The sequence below is a fragment of the Cryptomeria japonica genome, chromosome 9 (assembly GCF_030272615.1).
Source record: "Cryptomeria japonica chromosome 9, Sugi_1.0, whole genome shotgun sequence".
Taxonomy (NCBI): Eukaryota; Viridiplantae; Streptophyta; class Pinopsida; order Cupressales; family Cupressaceae; genus Cryptomeria; species Cryptomeria japonica.
In genome coordinates, this window is record NC_081413.1 from 619,203,786 (window position 1) to 619,224,844 (window position 21,059).

The 21,059-nt window shown below is 34.4% G+C and overlaps 1 protein-coding gene across 1 annotated transcript; it reads right to left on the minus strand.

Annotated features, from left to right (window-relative positions):
- Nucleotides 1-11,650: 11,650 nt before the first annotated feature.
- On the minus strand, nt 11,651-19,964 carry LOC131858215 (disease resistance protein RPV1-like). The gene is made up of 7 exons (XM_059211369.1): nt 19,443-19,964; nt 19,000-19,307; nt 18,709-18,884; nt 15,357-16,366; nt 14,942-15,208; nt 12,708-14,840; nt 11,651-12,605 (listed from the first exon to the last, which is right to left on the minus strand). The coding sequence occupies exons 1-7, from the start codon at nt 19,704-19,706 to the stop codon at nt 11,937-11,939; spliced, it is 4,827 nt and encodes a 1,608-aa protein (XP_059067352.1). The 5' UTR covers nt 19,707-19,964; the 3' UTR covers nt 11,651-11,936.
- Nucleotides 19,965-21,059: the final 1,095 nt, after the last annotated feature.

Sequence of the window (21,059 nt, forward strand, 5' to 3'; positions counted from 1 at the left end):
TCTCTCTTGTGCTTTTGTGCTCTTGTGTTCCTTCCTTTTTGCTGCTATGGGTTCTTCTAAGTTTCCTCTCTTAACTCCTCATAATTATGCTACTTGGAAAATTGATGCATGGAGTAAACTTATGGAAAAAGGACTAACTCATTACATTGATGGAACTATTGTTGCTCCCGCTGATCCTAAGGTTGATCCAGTTGGTCACTTGGATTGGCTCACTAAAAATATCATGGCAATTGGTACCTTAAGAAAGTATGTATCAAAGGATCTCATTTTTCATATTGAGAAGTGTACTCTAATCAAGGATGCTTGGCAAAAGTTTCAAGACTTGTATAGTCAAGTTGATGAGATTAGGGGATATCAAATTGATAGTGATCTCACCATGTTGGATCCCAAGAACTTGGATACTATGCAAGATTATGTCACCAAGGCAAATGAGTTGAGAGCACAACTCAAAGATTGTGGCATTGATAAGAAGGATACTCAATTGATCTTCAACTTGATGGGCAAGATTCCACAAGAATATGCAAAATTTGTTTATAGTTTCCAAACCCATAGGATGATAATGGGTTCAAGCTACACAATGCCTACATTTGATGCTTTCAATGAAATGTTGATGATGGAAAAAACTAAGTTGATAAGCATGGGCATTCTTAAGGCTTCTAAGTCTCAAGCAGTAGTGGCAAATCAAGGAAACAAAGGAAATCAAGGAAATGACAACTCAAACAAGAAGAAATGGTAATCAAAGCCTAAGGACAAAGCATCATCCTCTCCACAACAAGGAGATACATCCTCTTCCAAGAGGGATAATTCACCAAAGATGGAGCAACCTACTTGTGCCTATTGTAAAAAGTTTGGTCATGAGGAGCGTCGTTGCCATTTTAAAAAGATTGATGAGCTCACATATATCATCAAAAAGCATAACATTGATTTGCCTAATGTCTACAAGAAGGATGATCCATCAACTTCCACTTCCTCACATTCAAAAGGAAAAGGGCAAGCATTCATGGCTTCTACAAGTGGGAAGACTCACTCTTTTGGGACAAGAAAAGGAAAAGCTCTTTGTGCTACTACCACTCATGATTCAGAAATATGGCTTCTAGATTCAGGGGCTTCTCATCATATGGCATCTTTAGAGTCTATGTTCTCTATATTTGATCCTTGCACCATGGCGCAGATTTTGATGGGCAATCATACATACATGGATGTGATTGGGAAAGGATCTATTGGCATTGGGGATAACTCCTTCAATGATGTCTTGTGTGTACCCCACTTGACAAACAATCTCCTTTCTATCTATCAAATCACACATGGCGCAACTAAAAGAGTTGTGGAGTTCACACCTGAGTCAGTTTTCATTAGAGATTTGGAGACTAGAGCTATCATTGTGACTGGGGTGATTGATCATGCATCTCGGTTATACTCCTTTTCAGATTTTGTTGATGATGATGATTTCACATTTGATGATGATTACACTTCTTGTGATGGTTCAGTTTTTTAGGAGAACTTTGGGCACTTGAACATGGGGATTCTCACATGTGACCCCGTTCTTGAGTCTTGTATTTCATCTCCTCATATTGATATCACATCACCTATTGCACTTGATGATGCAGATAGTGTGACAATTTTGCCTTCATGTGATTCAGTGCAGTAGGATATTCATTGTCTTCCAGCTTCAAATTCATGGGATGATTACTTGACAAACATTGCAGGTTTGTTTGTGGAATCCTACATTGCAGATTTGGGAGACATCATTGATGACATTCATCTTCTCTTTGATGAATATGATCCTTCTTTGATTGTTGTGAGGGAACACTCTGACCCTCTTGTTCATACATGATCATTCTTTTGAGGTTGATATGATTGTGGATACTTATGTACAACAGTTGGAGGAGGTCTCTTTATGTTTTGAGGAGACATGTGAGTCTTTGGGACATGTTCTACATCCATCTCCACTAGATCTTGGAGTGCCTTTTTCAGTAGTGTGGCACAGTTTACCACCTTTGGAGTGGGTATCTTTCAGCATTGACATGGGGACACTTGAGCAGTTTTCAGAGATTCCTTTCATCATGAGTTTTTTTCATACATCTTCCCTTCATGATTGGGGAGACTTCATGGATACACCTTTGGTTTTGTTTCTTCCTAAGGGGAGGAATGTTGTTCGATGATCATGGAGCAATTTCTCCATACATAGAGCTTCTATCATTGGTGCAGATTCCACATTGAGGGGGGGTTTCCTAGTCTCTCTTCTTCTTCTTCTTCTTCTCTCATATGGGGGGCACTTTTTCCTCACATGGGGTTTTGTTCCTCACATTCTTCTATGAGATTTCTCTTGTATAGCTTCCATCTATCTTTTGGGGGAGGGTTTTTTCCCATTGGGTTTTTCTCTCTTTCCCCACTTTGTGAGAGATTTCATTGCATTGGTTTTCATGCATTTGCATTTGTACATGGGTACTTAACATGGCCTAATAGCCGGGACCCATCTTGCATTGCTTAGTTGCATTGTAGACTTTAGTGCATTCCCCTAAGTTGCACTTAAGGGGGGGTGTTGGTGTAAATAATTATTCATCTTGGATATTATTACACATTACTTAAGTTTACTTAGGAAATGCATTTCATAATAGTTTGGGTATGAGACACTTGGGTGTTTGTGCCACATTGGGATAGTGTGTGTAGGAGAATTTCCACCTTTTGTGGACTTAGCTTGTTGTTACACTCCACATTCAGTGGGTGATCCACCTCATGTGGAATATTATATTGTTTCTCCTACCTACGCACACCTATTTCCTACCTACTCTTGTTTCTTATTGAGCCACATGTCATGTTTGTGTGCTCACATATCCATATAGCCTTGCCTATATAAGCAGGCTCATATTCATTGTATGTAAGGCTTAATGATCCAGTTGATCATATTTTTCATCTTGATAGAATACAGTATATTTCTATCATCTATTTTGTCCTCTCTTATTTGTGCTTTCCATTACCTCTTGATCTTGGCAAAATCTCATAGAATTAGATAGATTGGCATGTTGAGGATTTTAGTGATTCCTTTCTAGGTTAATTCTATTGATACTTGCCTTCTTTGACTACTAATATTCTCTTCATGTTGTAGTTACGTATGCATTCTAATACCAATTCAGGAGCCTCCATGGATGTAGTAAATCTAACCACTTGGTGTAACCCACTTCTTGCATGTTTTTTGCTCACGGAGTAGCATTCTCAATTGATAGCCTCTAGTGAAATTCATCTACATCAAAATACCCTAAGTCGGTGTCTCAAATAATTTGAAATGTGGGCTAGATATTTGATGATGGTGAAACTCCTTGGAATTCTCCCTTCATCTCTTTCATTATCTTTCTCATTTTCTTTGCATTGACATGAAATTTTTCCAATTGCCCATTTGCAAAGCTCAGGTTTGAATGTTTATGTTGATTTCAATTTAATCTAAGGCTTCTTATGAATATTTTTTTTACCCTAATTCCTTTATTATCCAAATGGGCAAAATTCACACGGGATTCAAATAAATTATGGCTTTTATTTCATAAAAAGTGCTAAATATTACATAAAATTAGATGGGTATTGGTGTAGAAGTGATATGGGGATATGCCCAATCACGTAGATAAACCATAACAATCTACTCCAACATCATTAAATATGACAAAGTTAGATGGATGTTAGTATAGAAGTGATATAAAGATATTCTCAATCACATAGAAAAACCATAATAATCTACTCCAACATCATTAAATAGCACAAATTTCATGTATTCATTTAGTTAAACCGACAATATTTCAAAATATCATATAACAAGAAGAAATTTTATAATTTTACACAAAAAGGAATCTCAATTCACCTATACAACATTCCTTTATTCATTCCAACATTGCTCTTCTATTTTTCTTTTATCTTCTCTCAATTTCCCTACAAATGGTGTTTCATTTCACCAAATAATTCTAATCATTGGTATACTCTCTTGCTCAATAAAAATATGTTATAAATTGATTTAAAATAAGCAAATTAATACTATAAGCAAGGCACTCCCAAAAGGCATTATTTATTCCTTGCTAGGAGACATTAAATCTCCTCTTTAAATCTGCAACTTTAATTCCAAAGCTGGTGCCCTACACACATTCTATTTTCCCTGAAAAATGGCATTAAAAACTCTTCTCAATTTGCAATATTTTTGTAGCTAAGGAGGTGTGTCAATTTCTCCATCATCAATTCCATCAATTTGGTGTTTTGAAAGTGTGCAATGATACTAATTTTTGGTGTAACATTTTACTCGAAGCTCTATCTTGCTTGAAAAACTAACCAAGATAAACGAATAACATTATGATGCTTCCCTTCAAAAGATTTTGAAAATTTAAATTTCCCATAAAACTAACAATATAAATTCTCCCAAATGGTGAGAGATGTAGCTACAAAACCTTTAGGAGTGTTGGTAAAATGTGTTCAAGAAAAACTCTTGAAACAATTGTTTCTATTAAAAAGTGGATATATTTTATTTTATTTTTTTTCGTTGAAGAATGCAGGTTCGACTGTGGTGCAAATGCCCTTGCATCAACTGCATACCTAATTTAATTGTGAATGAAAGAAATATTTTATTAAATTGAAGTCAAGTGGCCAAGGTCTCTTAGAAATCTTGTCTCTATCTTCTTCAAATTGGAGAAACCTAATGTTAAAAAATAATCTCTTTCTTAGAATTGTTCCATCCAATGTTTAATCTTATCTATCCAATGCCAAATACTATCGAATTTAAACATTAATATAATATTTTTCAAATATTTTATTGTTAGATATTCAAAATTGTTTGATATATTGATAGTTGATATTTTATATCCATTTCCACATTGACATTCAAAATGAAAATCTGGTAATTTAGAACTTTCAACCTAAATTTCTTATCCTTGATATTTAAGATATAGCTAACTTCTTCTAATATATATTATAAATCTTGATTATATTTTGCCACATATCATGTTGATGTTGAAGTGCCTATTGAAGAATTGATTTTGAAGAGATATTTCCCAATATTTATGGATAAAACTATTCTCTCTTCTTTTTTTCTCACAATTTAACCCCATTTTCACCTTTTTAACTTATTTTTCGAATTCAGCCTTGGTAGTTTTGTTTTTGCACTAATACCTCTTACCATTTTTTATGAGTTTAATAATTAATTTATCTTAAAATTATTTATAATAAAAAGGAAAATAAGATTACAAATTAATTCATAATATAAAAGTAAAAATTTATGCTATTACAAAAATATTTTAAAAATAATTAATATATAAATCAAGATAAACAATTTATAATAATTAATTAAATATTAAAATTATAAAACTAAAAAAATATCATAAAAAATATATCTAGAATCATGATTGTTTGAATGTATTGCTATATATATGTACATTGATTTAACATTTCATATATAAGAAAAGTGAAAAAGATTATCATAGAATCTTTTCATAGTAAAATATACAAAAAAGTTTGGAATTTTGAATATGGATGAGTGTAAATTTATGGACAACTATGAATTTTAAGAATACCTTACAATATAATTTTATTTTTTTTATCGGTAAATATTTTTTCATTCTATTAAAATGGAAATTTAAATATACAAAATTTGCAGTCTTCCACTATGCATAAACGCAGAAAATATCAAACCCATACTACCCACAGTCCAAACTTATGAATTACCCTACCCTACAGCTTATAGCAGAAACAAAAAGCCAGTTCTTTGTTGGTTCTCCAAACCAAATGTTCCAGAAATAATAAAAGTTTTAGAGTAAAAACAAATAGATGAAAAACATTCGCCGACAGGCCACTCACTCACTATCCCCCTAGGTCGCCTCCTCCCTTCCCTCCTCAGAAGTCGATGCTTTCCCCTTTGCCGCTTCAGCTTTCATCTTTGGGATGCAGTCCATACATCCAAAGTCAAGGTCGCCCTCCAAACTCGCCAGTAACTAAATGGCTCTTCCTTCTTCAAATCTATCTCTCAGGTCCTTGTCAACTTCCATCCTTGCCACCACATGCAGAGCGTTTAGGACTTCATCTGCTCTGGTTAATTTCACATAGAGTGTCATCGCTTCCCACTCCACTCGAGCACATTCATGGTATTGGTCTTTGATTTCATCCATCGGACCACGAATAAAAGGAAGCAATTCCTCCTGGTCATCCCCTTCCTTAATTCAGATGCCAACTCACGATACCACCCATTCCAAGATTGAATCCAGGTTAATCAAAAACTCCCCATATAAACCACCTCCTCAGCAAGCATGAGATGAGTTGCCGCCCACAACTTCTCCGTCTTAAACCTGAAGAGTCCCTGCATCCGTTTATCCGATACCTTTCCCAAAAGGGCACCAACTTCTTGTCTGTTCGCAGAGTGAAATTAGCCTCCATGGTCACCTACAATTTTGAAACAGCAATTCCTGCAATGCAATGTCATACAAAGCTACAAAGATACAATTAATTCTACTTCAAACAAACCCTGGCACACAACTCAAAGGGTAATAAATTCTTCCTCCATCGCATAGGATGGGTAATGAGTGCCAAGGATAAGGCATTAATGCCATGAGATCAAGAGCAGGATTTACTGCCATCCTCCACTCGCTCTGATCGTGCAACCTGCCACAGATAACTCCTTCTTCAAAGAGTAGGCGCCACCTTCGCATATGTACTTGCCAAATTTTGCTCTCATTAACAAGTTGAAGACTCCACATTTGTAAAAGGCTACAATTAGTACCATTCCCACATGCGACCATCACCTTTCCACCATTTGGCCGTGCAACTATCTAGTTCACTTCCAATGTTAGACAACAAATATGCCACTGCATTTGCTCCCCTCCTAATATGTGAGACACGGAACTCCACAAATGTGTTGAGTTTCTCTTGGCTCATAGCCACCCATCAGTTTAGCTTCCAACATGATGTGTTGCCTTTAGCTATTGCATTAATAACTATCTAAGAGTCTCCTTCTAAGTGTAGTCGTTGGACTTTCATGTTTAAGGCTAGTTTTGTTGCTAGAAAAGCCGCCTGGACCTCTCCTTCATTATTGGTGTCATCCTGCAATCACTAAGCTCCTTTGAGTAGGATAGATTTGTTGTCGTCCCTCGCCACCACTCTAGCACCTGAGGTTCCCGGATTTTCTTTTGATGCACCATCGAAATTAATCTTTATCCACTATTTGCTAGGTGGTTCCCATTTAATCTTCTCTGAAGTAAGAGCTGGATCAACCCCCGAAGACCCATTAATAGGTTAAAAGGGTTTATGGTAACCAGTTAGAATCAAACCGGAGTTGATGCGTAGAACCGGGAAAATTAGCCTAACACTACGCCTCACGACTCACCTTCACACCAACTCGGCTACTCATGCGCCCTTTACAATATAATATTTATCACTATGTATGTGGATGATTAATTCACAAAGTATTAAAAATAATCTATTTTAATAATTTAATATTTTAATATTAAAATTATATTTTTTAATCAATGATAATATAATAAATATATATGATAAGTACATAACGCCTCCATTACCACGTCCCAATATTCTCACTCGTTCCAAACTATGGAGGTTTTATACGTCCTCTGTGGGAGTAAGGGATAGAAAAATATGCTTGAGCTTGAGCCTCTTTATATATGTCCTCTGCATGAGAATAGAGCCAAGGAACAACCCAGTGAACTTGAAGTAAGTTTGTACGACTATTTGTGCATGCGTAGATAAAATGAGTAAACAATTCTATGGTAAACAATAGTGATACGTACATTGATTTCTCCAACTACTGGTCTGAGCAAGATGAGAGAGGTGACCACCAAAAGAGAGCAGTGGAGGTTGTCCGCTGAAAAATGAATGTGATTTGATGGATGTCAATCATCTTGTCCATTCATTGACAGACACACGTCTCTTCATACGACAACAGAAATAAGTTAAGAGTGAACAATGAAATATGAACACCATCGGTTAAAACAGAGCAACCATGTAGAAAAAGGTAGTAATAGAAAATAGAATAAAATGAACGGACGTGATATCTTTGATGGTCTTGCATTGGTTTTCTTTCATTATCAACCATAGATTTTCAATTTCAGCTTGTTCATCTCATATAGGGAATGCCTTCGGCGTAACAAGGTTCTCCATGTATTGTTTGTGAATGAATGAGTTTCAATGGCATTCACAAGACTATCAGTTAGTAACACCACTTTTATTGTAGAAAAGACAAGTTCTTTCATCCCATTCTTCCTTAAGGACTGTTCGTACATAGACATAGACAATAAGGCTCATATTGTCATGTTTGTAATAGAGAGAGATGGAGAGATAGAGGGAGGAACAAAAAAAGGGAGATAAGGATATAGACATAGAGAGGTAGATAAAGATAGAGATGGATATTGAAAGAGAGAGAGAGAGAGAGAGAGAGAGAGAGAGAGAGAGAGAGAGAGAGAGAGAGAGAGAGAGAGAGAGAGAGAGAGAGAGAGAGAGAGAGAGAGAGAGAGTATAAAAGGAGAGAGGTAGAGTTAGAGAGATAGATGGGGGGTAGAAAGGGGGAGATAGATATAGAGAGAGATGAAGAAGATAGAGAGAGGGAGAGATAGAGGGCGAGGGAGAGATAGAGGGTGATGTAGAGAGATAAGGAGAGAGATAGAGAGATATAGACAAAGGTAGACAAATGTATTGATAGAAAGAGATAAAGAGATGGGAGAGAGATAGATGGGGATAGAAAGAGACATAGAAGTGAGAGGGAGATAAAGGGAGAGACAAATAAATAGATTGCGATATAGAGCAAGAGAGATGTGGTGAATAAGGGAGGGTTAGAGATAATAAGAGATAGATAGAGAAGGAGAGGGAGAGATAGGGAGATATAGATAAATATAGAGAGATTTAGAGGGGGAAAGAGTGAGAGAGAAAGAAGGTGACAAAGATAACTTGTAATAGAGATATGGAGACTGATGTAGAGAGAGGGAAAGATATAGAGATAGAGATATGAAGGGAAAAAGAGGAAATTGATAGCTTAAAATCAACTATGCATCCATTACCAATAGGTACATGTTAGGTTTTCAATAGGAGAGATGGAGAGGGGAAGAGAAAGAGAGAAAGAGGGGGGGGATATAAAGAGAGAGATGAGAGGGGTGGATAGAGATGAAAGAGATATATATAAAGAGGGGGAGAGGTGGAGAGAGATGGATGGAAATGTTAATGGCATCCCAAATGACAAATATTTATTTTTGGAAGTTATTAAGTTCAATTAATTAGGGGTTTGTAGTGACTCCCAATGAAGCAAATAATTTTTTGAGTTAGTTAATATTGGCATATACATTTTATCTTCACTCTAGTTCTCTTCTTGTGTTTTAGTGTAAGTTACAGAAATGAAAAGCCTCAAATTCTATTTTTTTTATTGTGAAAATTTCATAAAGGATCATACTCCTACATGCTTAAATTTAGTGTTAAGAATAGTCTAAAAAATATGTTGCACAATTCTTTTGATTCTTTCATATAATAGTTTCTCCATTCTCATAAAATAGTATGCTCTATTTTTATAACATTCAATTGACCAACGTATTGTAGCTATGCCCATTTGATGATCTAATGTCTTGCATGCAATGTACCTATTTAAGAAGGAAACCAACAAATCATCTTGTATCCATTTTTTTTCATTGCTCAGCAGGAGAAGAAGTAAAAGCAATTTGATCGCTTTATTCATGTCTCAAGTGCTCTCTAACATTTTCAAAATAACCATGGAACTTAGAACAAAACCTCATTACTACCACCCAATATAAGAATCGACAATATGTTTCTAATATTTATAAATAGAGAGAATTTAATTTTAGGGTTTTGACTTAATAATAATTGAATATTATATTATATTTATATCTAATAATTTCTATTATAAAATATATTTATTAATTATTAATATAACTATAGTATTTTACAAAATGAATTTACATAATATAAAATATAAGATATAATAATAATTTAAATTATATTAGGGTAAGGGAATCAATAGCCATTGTGGCTAACTTCATGCACCTTATAGCTCCTAAATAGTACATTGGGTCTTGATGATTAATTTTTTTTGGTCTTCTTCGTATGTGACTTGAGTGCTTATACATATTGTTTGGCTTGTGGGTAGTTACGATGGTGGGATTTGTTTTGCATGTAAGGGCCAAAAAGTGGTCATTTTGATTTAACATTCAATACATACTCTATTTTCCTATTAACTATTCACTTTGACCACCCCAAAATTTGCAAAACTAATTGAATATGCACAAATGCCCTAGTAATTATATGCTAAGGTACTAATAAAGTTGCACAATTAGTCTAGTTACTAACTTTGTTTCCAATTTTTGGGTTTACTAATGGACTATTGTTGGCCTAGCAAATTTTTTTAGTCGGTTTTTAATTAGAAAAATTCAATGAATGATTATAGGCAGTAATTAGGCCCCTTTCTCTATATGAAATTTTATCATAGAAGAATTCTTAACAATAACCTTAATATCCTAACATCAACATAATTATTTTTGGTTGGATCAATCAAAGAAAGAAAAATCAAGTACAAAAACAAAAACATATTTTGCATATGTTGTATTTTATAGAATTATAATAGTTTTAAAAATTTAATAATAAATGATAAACATTTTAAATTGACAAGTAATTAAATTAAAAATAAAACTTGTTTTTTAAATATATCAAATTTTAAAAATTAATGAAATATGTACCTAAAAAAATAATTTTTGTATTAAAAAAAACTAACATGAATTGAAAGATAAATTCAATATTAATCAATTATAATTATTATAAAATTGAACATAAAATTCTACTTCAAATAGAATATTAAAATTTAGAAAAATTATATTCAAATTGTTAAAGATAAAATTTTACTATAATGTAAAAATTATAGGTAAAAGGAAACTTTACAAAAAAAAAATCAAATCGAATGAAACTCATTAAAAAGGTAAAAAGTAAAGTTAGTTTATAAATTTATGTAATTCAATTTATATATGAATAATTATTATTATTAATATTGTAAAACTTATATATTATTAGCTGGGTTGCTAAACTTGTGAGAAAAAAAAATTTAAAAATATAAATATTATTATCTAAAACATAATTATTTATCTATATAATATTTTCTAAAAGTTAAATTACAATTTACTAAATTTATTATTATCTAAATTTATCTCATAAAAGTTGTGTGTAATTATTCCTTCAATGTTTCATATCAAACTACATGCTCCATCATCACGAAGAGCAAGCCAAGAGAACAAAATATATATATAGACACTAAAATTTTCAAATCAAATATATATAAACACTATATTTATAAATATAATTAATACAATTTATATGCTATTAATTAAATTCATGAAGTACACACTCCATAATGATTTCAGATTTTTCCTCCTACCTGACTATTAATAATATATAATTTATTTATTATAATATATCATATTTTATTTATATATACATTTATATTAAGTGAGAATGAAAACGGTAAATTAGGAATTAACGCTGCACACAGCTTACCATTTTTTAAAATTATTTTACCACTGCAACCAATTTTTAATATTTTAAATGTGTACTTCTACATTCTATTTCATTTAGCACGGTGAATCGAAGGGCGTGCGTGTTGACTAGGTAGATATTTTTTGTATAATAAAAAAATTGCTGGCAAGTGAAGATTCATTAAAAGTCAGTAAAATTCTCTTGCAAATGGTAACAAGCTGGGGTTCCCCGAGTCATTTTCTGCACAATGTGCGCTGCCTCTTATATTGCTCGGTGTGACGCCCACAATTCCCAATTAATAATGAATGACGCCCACGGTTCCCCATTCATAATAAATGTGAAGTTTGACAAATACGAAAGTTTTCGTCCATGGCAAAATAAATTTCAACAGCAATAACGAATGGTCAAGATGAATGCAATGGTCTTGCATTGGTTTTCTTTAACTATCAACCATAGAATTTCCATTTCAGCTTATAAACGCCCTCGGCGTTATCAACGCCCGACAGTGACCTCATTGCTTTCTTAATAGGGGACAGTAATTCATCAGAAATGGTTTCATACTTAGTCTCTGCAAAAGGAGGTGTACTGAGGTCGGGGAGTATGAAGTTGAGGTCATCAAGCTTCCGCCTTCCCTCTTCATCCACACACGCTGATGTGCTCACAACACAATTACCAACCCCCAATTTGGCCTCCACGTGCCGCTTTTGGACATGTCTGTAGTAATAATGCCGCACGGAATAGGCAAAGGCTAACCTCGCCCTATTGTCAGGAGCAATCCACGCACGAGTGTTGCTGGGTAAATGGTGGAGAACTTGCTGAGCACGTGTTTCTCTTTCCTCCCATGACCCTCCCATATCCACATAAATCATTTGTCCCCCATCCGAAGCCACCAACTCCATCCATTGCTTCTTCACTGCTTCCCAACAACTGCCGTTTGATGATGATGATGATCTCACATCCCTCTCCTTTAACAAGAACCACAGATTTACCCCACCTGCCGGACTGGGCGATTCCACGAGCTGCCCATCCTCATCAACAGACACGAATCTTGACTCACTGTGGAAAAATGCTCTACACATTACATCCGCATGTGGGTACATTTTATCCTCGAATTCCTGCGATGCAACGAAGACCCTCAATTAAGAACAAGGTTGAGCAGTGATAACCAATAAAATAAAATTCTTAGTTAAGCACAGAAAATGTGTAAGAACGATTACCTTTCTTCCGCACTCCACTACTGCTAAAGAGTATTTCTCCTTCACTTGTTCCCACCGCTTTTTCAAGATAGGGCTTCCATCTATATCAACAATAATCAATCCCTTCAACTTGGCTAACTTGTCCATTGTAGTTTCCTCCAGTTGAGGACATTCTGAAGCCTTGACAGCAATTAGTGAACTCAAACATTCAAAATCACCAGAAAGGCTCTGTAATGCACTGCATCCATGTATGCTCACACATTTTAAGCAATTCAGCTGACCAAAATTTTGAGGTAGATTTGACAGCTTCTCACAATCTTCCAACACCAATAGCTCCAGAGAAGCGAGGTTTCCGAAACTTTCTGGCAACAAAGACAGCTGTGTACATCTGATTAAATATAGATATACCAGAGAGGATAAATTGCCCACACTGTCCGGAAGGCTCACCAAGCTGGAACAAGAGCTCAAATCCAAGCTGTTCAGAGAGGATAAATTGCCCACACTGTCCGGAAGGCTCACCAAGCTGGAACAAGAGCTCAAATCCAAGCTGTTCAGAGAGGATAAATTGCCCACACTGTCCGGAAGGCTCACCAAGCTGGAACAACAGCTCAAATCCAAGCTGTTCAGAGAGGATAAATTGCCCACACTGTCCGGAAGGCTCACCAAGCTGGAACAACAGCTCAAATCCAAGCTGTTCAGAGAGGATAAATTGCCCACACTGTCCGGAAGGCTCACCAAGCTGGAACAACAGCTCAAATCCAAGCTGTTCAGAGAGGATAAATTGCCTACACTGTCCGGAAGGCTCACCAAGCTGGAACAACAGCTCAAACGCAAGCTGTTCAGAGAGGATAAATTGCCCACACTGTCCGGAAGGCTCACCAAGCTGGAACAAAAGCTCAAATGCAAGCTGTTCAGAGAGGATAAATTGCCCACACTGTCCGGAAGGCTCACCGAACAAGAGCTCAAATCCAAGCTGTTCAGAGAGGATAAATTGCCCACACTGTCCGGAAGGCTCACCAAGCTGGAACAATACCTCAAATCCAAGCTGTTCAGAGAGGATAAATTGCCCACACTGTCCGGAAGGCTCACCAAGCTGGAACAAGAGCTCAAATACAAGCTCTTCAGAGAGGATAAATTGCCCACACTGTCCGGAAGGCTCACCAAGCTGGAACAAGAGCTCAAACCCAAGCTCTTCAGAGAGGATAAATTGCCCACACTGTCCGGAAGGCTCACCAAGCTGGAACAAGAGCTCAAATCCAAGCTGTTCAGAGAGGATAAATTGCCCACACTGTCCAGAAGGCTCACCAAGCTGGAACAAAAGATCAAATGCAAGCTGTTCAGAGAGGATAAATTGCCCACACTGTCCGGAAGGCTCACCAAGCTGGAACAAGAGCTCAAATCCAAGCTGTTCAGAGAGGATAAATTGCCCACACTGTCCGGAAGGCTCACCAAGCTGGAACACAAGCTCAAATGCAAACTGTTCAGAGAGGATAAATTGCCCACACTGTCCGGAAGGCTCACCAAGCTGGAAAAAAAGCTCAAATGCAAGCTGTTCAGAGAGGATAAATTGCCCACACTGTCCGGAAGGCTCACCAAGCTGGAACAAAAGCTCAAATGCAAGCTGTTCAGAGAGGATAAATTGCCCACACTGTCCGGAAGGCTCACCAAGCTGGAACAATACCTCAAATCCAAGCTGTTCAGAGAGGATAAATTGCCCACACTGTCCGGAAGGCTCACCAAGCTGGAACAATACCTCAAATCCAAGCTGTTCAGAGAGGATAAATTGCCCACACTGTCCGGAAGGCTCACCAAGCTGGAACAAGAGCTTAAATCCAAGCTGTTCAGAGAGGATAAATTGCCCACACTATCTGGAAGGCTCACCAAGCTGGAACAAGAGCTTAAACTCAACTTTTTCAAACAAGATATTTTTCCAAAATTATATGGAAGGTTCACCAAACTATCACAAAACTTTAAACTCAACTTTTCTAAAGCAAGTATGTTGTCAATGGTTTTAGGCAAGCTATCCAACCCTCTACAGCCCCGCAATGTTAGAGAATGCAAAGATTTATTTTGGGAAAGGGTGGTGGTTAGATTAACCAACGTAGCATCTTTAATACACATATATCTCAATGAAGATGGGATGGTGCCTGTGAACTGCAAAAAAAAATCATTTGTTTTGAATTAGTATGTCCAAAAAAAAAAGATTTTTTTTCAGAAAATAAAACTAAATATTAGGCAGAGATTGTAGAGTTTGCCTCAGGAAAGTTGGAGTCTCCGTCGTATTTCAAAATGAATGCTGCTAATCTCGGATGCTTACTGACATCCATCCGTGAGTAATTATTATAGTTGTCGAGGCTGACCAACCTTAGATTGTCAAAGACTCCTCTACATTCTCCATTCACTATTCTAGTTCTTCCTGTCAAGATCAAAACTCTTAAACATATCTTCATCAAGTTGAGATGATCTGCTTCCAGCTCGAATGCTTCATCCACTAGAACAATCCCCTTCGTTCTCTTTATCCTCTGCAAAAAATGGTTGTAGATCAAAAGTTCATCCAAATATAGCGCACTAATTGATCTTTTAAATCTTTCATAAAACTAATTCTACTAAGTCGTCTGTATGTAGGAGACAGAATCTAGATATCTGGTAACAGCGAGATAGAAAACTCACCTCTTTATCTTGGAGAACATCATTGAGAGATTGTTGGTCAGTGATTCTCTCCCAAACTCCTGACAGCATTCTCCCTCGCGCTTTCACTATATCATGTACATTCACCCTGCCTTCATCACTTATATTTACAAGTGCAGCCCTTTCAAGCTCTTCAAACTCTGTCTCTCCAACACTACACGCCACCCTCCGCCGCCTCCAATTACAAAAGAAGAACACAATGTCAAGAAATGCCTCTTTACACGAGGCTTTCAAACGATTATATACAAAATCCACCATACGCTTACTTAAGTCATCCTCCTCTCCTTGTAGGAGCTCTGACTTGAGACTTTCAACTACATTTCTACAATCTGGCATGCTTTGAGCATGTTCATACAATCTGGCTCCCGCCATTTTTAGTACCAATGGAATTCCCTGGCATATTTGGAGGAGGCCATTAATATCTACAATTGGGTCAAAACTTGCCTGGTCATCACCTAAAGCCAACTTGCACAAGAATTTATGTGCCTCTTCTTGTGGAAGAGAAGCTACCAGATAAGGACAGCGTTCAACTCCTCCTTCCAAAATTATACGAGTCTCATTTAGATTTCTGGTGGTTAAGAGAATTCTGCTCTGTGGTGGAAGGGATGCCAAGCCAGTTATAGGAAGAAGCTTTTCCAAGTCACTTTGCTTTAGTGCGTTGTCAACAAAAATGAAAACAGGTTTAGAAGAGTGTTCTTTAAAGTCCTTGGATAACACTTCCCGACCTTCACTCAAACTTCTCAACTGAATTTTCTGGTCATAAAGGTCATCTAAAATTTGTTGTTGGGCCGATTTAAGATCAGCCTCTGAACAATTCTGTTCCATATCAACTCTACAAATATTGTAGATTTTTAGGTCAAGATTACTGAAGACGGCACTAGCTAAAGTTGTCTTCCCTATCCCACCTTGTCCATAAATGACCACCACCTTAACAGATTTGTTTTCCATGTCTAGAAGTTTAGTCACTTGAGTTCTGGCTTCCTCAATACCCACTACAATAAACCCAATAAATATTTCTTAGAAAACATGTTTAAATAACAACTATGGAGTAATTAAGCACCTACAGAAAAATTGTAGAAAATATACAAATAGAAAACTTTTAAGATTACTATGTAAATATAAATTTAAATTGTTAAGCTTCCACACCTTTAAAATTTTATTTTTTTAAACAATACAATATTTTGACTTGTATCTTGCTGTTTAAGAGATAATATCAGCTAATTTACATTATATTCTCAAATTTTATTAGTATTTGTTTGTCATTAAATTAATAAAATATTTTTTATTTAATTAAATTCTGTTCAAAGTGTATCAATTATTTTATGCTGAGTTATTATAATAGATATACATATTATAAATTATTTTATTGGATTTGAATTTGTGTAATTAATTTTTTTGGTTGCATAATCAACATTGTGTAAATAGTACTAATAAATTATGTAAAATATCTTGTATATTGATCTATTTTAATAAGATTATTCATTTAATGAAATGACAACATGAATGAGTAAATCAATAGTTGAGAATTCACTTTGTATACCTATAACCTACTATATTTATTTATAAGATACAAAATAATACATCTATTTCCATTTCTACCTTCCAAGATTTTATTATTGATATCTTTTCCAATAACATTGTCCATCTTTAAATAGCCCTTATTAGTACTTGCCGTTAGGCAATACTATTGTAATGAAAATTCATTTGTTGTGCTTATATGGTTATTAAAAAAAATTATTTACACCAATGAAAAACAATTATTTTTCTTTCTTTAAATTTTTTTAATTTATTTTATAGTATAGATGCACATTTGTTAACATTATAATTTACAAAAAATATTTTTGTTGCAAACGATTGACTAATATCGTTTTGCCTCTTATAGGCGGTTTCTCGGAATCACCACGCAAAAACTCAAAATAACATTTATCATAACTAAAATATAGTTATTAATGTGTTATTCATGAAATATTTTATAATTATAGATATTATTGTTTTAAAATTCCCCAAACTTTGCATGTATCATGACAAAGTTTATAATATAGATAAAAAAAACATTAAATAAATTAAATAAAAAATATATTAGTTACAATTAATAAATTACAATTTCAACTACAAATTAACAAAAACTAATAATATAAAACAAATAAAATAAAATTTAAGAATATATTAGTTACAATTAATAAATTACTATTTCAATTACAAATTAACAAGGCAAGTACTCGTCACTATGTGGCACTTGTTTAACAATGTACCCAAACTACTCATGTTTTTTACCCTAATTTCTATGCTAACTTCTAATTTCTATATCTTTTATATTATCTTTTAATTTCTGCGTCTTTTATATTAAAATTTATATAGAAAATTTTGATCATATATATGAACTACCTATTTTCATCATTTTCACAACTATTATTTTGAGTTATCTACAAAGTAATCTTTTAATTTCTACGTCTTTTATATTAAAATTTATATAGAAAAATTTGATCATATATATGAACTACCTATTTTGATCATTTTCACAAAACTATTATTTTGAGTTACCTACAAAGTACTAAACCCAATTCTTGTCACCAGTCAAAGTACCAAAAATTTAAGTAATTTATCAGCATTATAATTGACAATCAAATTCCTAAAATTTTACATCTTACTCTATCTATTGCCATGTAAAAGTTTTACAACTCTCCCATTAACACAATAGCATATCAAAAAATCAAAACTCTAAACATGTCTAAAAAAGAAATACATATTTTTTGTTCAATGTCTATGTAAATAATTTTGAAACTAACATTGCTATTAATTTGTAACATAATAAATAATATAAAGTACTATAATTAAATATAAAAAAAATATTTTATCTTATTTTTTAATTGAAAGATATTTATTAAAAAAAAATGATTTTAACGAAAAATAAAATAAAAATTGTCAATACAATAATCAAATAAATCATTTTATCTTATTTTCCAATTAAAAGAAAACTATACAAAAATTATTCTAACAAGGAATTGTTTATGCACAAATCAAAATGCATCTAACAAGATAATTGTTTTCTATTTATTAATAAAATTAAAAAATAGAATATAAAGTTATATATTTTTATTAATTTAATTAATAAATATAAAATAATGGTGCATTTTTGGTCCATCAATTCTAACCAAAAAATATGACCATCCCAAATCGAAAATTAGATACTTTGAATTCCATCGAAACAGAGGAATTTGGACTGTTGGCTTGTATAAAAATTGAATGACAAAAAAACCATTCAGGACAGTTCAACACTAAGAATGGGATTTTTCTTCGGCATAAACAATGACCGAAATAATAGAGAAATTAGTACCTGCTTGAGGAGATATTCCTTGGGAGGGAGGTAACACAACTGGAATCCTATTCAACACTTCTGCACTCCTATTCAACACAGTGATTATCGATTCCAGTGAGAGTTCTGAGTACTCCTGGCCAAGTTGTGCTTGCAATCTCCGCAAGTCTTCAGCCGCAACCGGAGCAGCGAAAAATCTATGTACCCATCAAAAGATTAAAAGTTTTTACCATCATAGAAGAGTTGAAATACGAAATACGTCACACGAGAAATAAAGAAATAAAAAATTCAGAATGCATAAATTGGATTTACTTGTAGAGCGCATGAGATTGCATTTGTGATATGCACAGGAGTGAGCCTTCCACAACGAATCGAATAACCCGCTTCAGCTTCTCCTCAGACAAATGATCATCCAATCGCTTGATGTATTTTGCAAGATTACACATGTATTTCAAGAGCACTATACATTCGTCTCTGTTGGAAGAAACTTGCTCAATGTGTTCCAACACGAAACCTACAACTGAAAGCGCTATTCCCACCCACTGAATTTGCGCTGCTTCTTTTGTTATATCAATCACCAATTTCCGAGTTTCACGGTTAAGCATTGGCATGGTGTCCCTCTGCAGGCATAAACATTGGTACATAGTTTTAGAATTGTAATTTCTTTGCACGTTAATACTTTCTTTCCCAATAATACTCAAAATGTGTGAATCAAGAAGCGTAATGGATTGCATGAATTAGAAATGGTTGAATACCTTGCATATATGTCTGTTAGATCTCTGCAATATCTTCTCCAATAAAGTACCACCAGAAGTGATAGAAGAGGTGACTCGATTCGTCTTGGAAAGAACGGCAATTGAATTAACCCTTCGCTGGTCGATGGCATTCAAGAGCTCATCGATGTAAGAAATCAATTCATCGATGTGGCTCATCTCTCCCACTTCGATCAGTTTCTCGATAACATCTTGATAATCCTGTTGGGGGGCAGAGGATGAGCAGCAGCAGGAAGTGTTGCCCATTTTTCTATTACTGAGCGTATGAAAGAGGGAAGCTGGTAAATGAAATTCGAACAAGATATGATTTGGGTAAAACAGATTGCTGAGAATGTATGCACACAAGAGAGGAGATAGCAGCGTTTAATAGATTGCTGAAGCTGTAAACGCCAAAGAAAAAGCAGCTACAGTCTTTAGACAGCAGAATTTTCTTTTGCAAAAGTAGAGATAGGCCTACACAGACTCTTATAGATTCTTTTCTTGTGGTGCGCTCAAACTGTAAAGGGAAAGGTACAAAGACCATTTTTCTGCAACTGGTCATGTCAGTTTACTATTATATCATCTTTACAGCTGTTAGTGAGTGTTACGGTGGCTTTTTTATACTCATTAACCTATTTAAATATGTATTTCCTTGTCAATCTTTATCATTGTCGTCCTTTTTGGCTCGTATTTTCTTGCTTCATTATTGACTTGACCAATCAGCCATGTCTTTACAGCTGTCTGTAAGGGTTGTTTGTACTCATCAAACTTTTAAATTTGTATTTTCCTGAATATTTTCATTAAGACACAACTACTTTCTGGCCACTTTCTGGCCTTGAGCATCCCTTGGGTCAATAATTGAAAGATGAATGAATGAAAGAATTTCAATGACATCCACAAAACTTAATGATCTAAGAGACCAAGATGATATTGGATATTGTGCTGAAAATTAGTCTTAATTGTTGTTGTTTGAAGCCCTAACACACTTTCCAACCAAGTTTTTGAAGTATGATTTAGATTTCCCTTCATAAGATTGAAATTTGATTGGACATGGTCAAGAAAGTGATCTTGACAGAAAAATAAAAATTACATAGTGGATTTGTTTGTCTAATTAGCCTTAATTTTCTACAATATTAACAAGCTGATTTGAGAATCTAGTGACCTCATATTAAATATCAACTTCAAACCAAGAACTTTCATTTATTATTAAATTTTAAATGCTTCATTTCATCATGTTTATCATTTCTAACTTTTTCTGTTGGGATATCAAATGTTAATAATAATGACTAATTAATTTATCTTAGGATTTTGTCTAGGGTTTTTGCCTTCTCTATTAAGGTTGAATTTCCTAACTACATATCATCAATTATATATCTAATTAGGATCTATGAACATAGTTTATTATATCTATTGTTTGAGTTTGATAGTTGTTTAAAACTCACTCACCCAACCCTTTCAATTATGATATATTTTGTGATCATTCCTTATTGAATGTCATAGGAAATTGTCTATTATATGATACATGCACACTTTATTGATTTTAATATATTTATTTTTTTATTTTATTTCATATGATCGTTTTATCCTAGATAATCTTATGTCCTATTCTATTGATGATGG

What these genes read in the sequence shown, in the direction of transcription:
- LOC131858215 (XM_059211369.1), bottom strand. Translation starts at nt 19,706, where the DNA reads ATGGGCAACACTTCCTGCTGCTGCTCATCCTCTGCCCCCCAACAGGAT. An exon ending in AGGAATATCTCCTCAAGCAG is followed by an intron (nt 16,367 to 18,708) that starts GTACTAATTTCT and finishes GGTTTATTGTAG; the next exon opens with TGGGTATTGAGGAAGCCAGA. An exon ending in ATGTTCTCCAAGATAAAGAG is followed by an intron (nt 15,209 to 15,356) that starts GTGAGTTTTCTA and finishes CATTTTTTGCAG; the next exon opens with AGGATAAAGAGAACGAAGGG.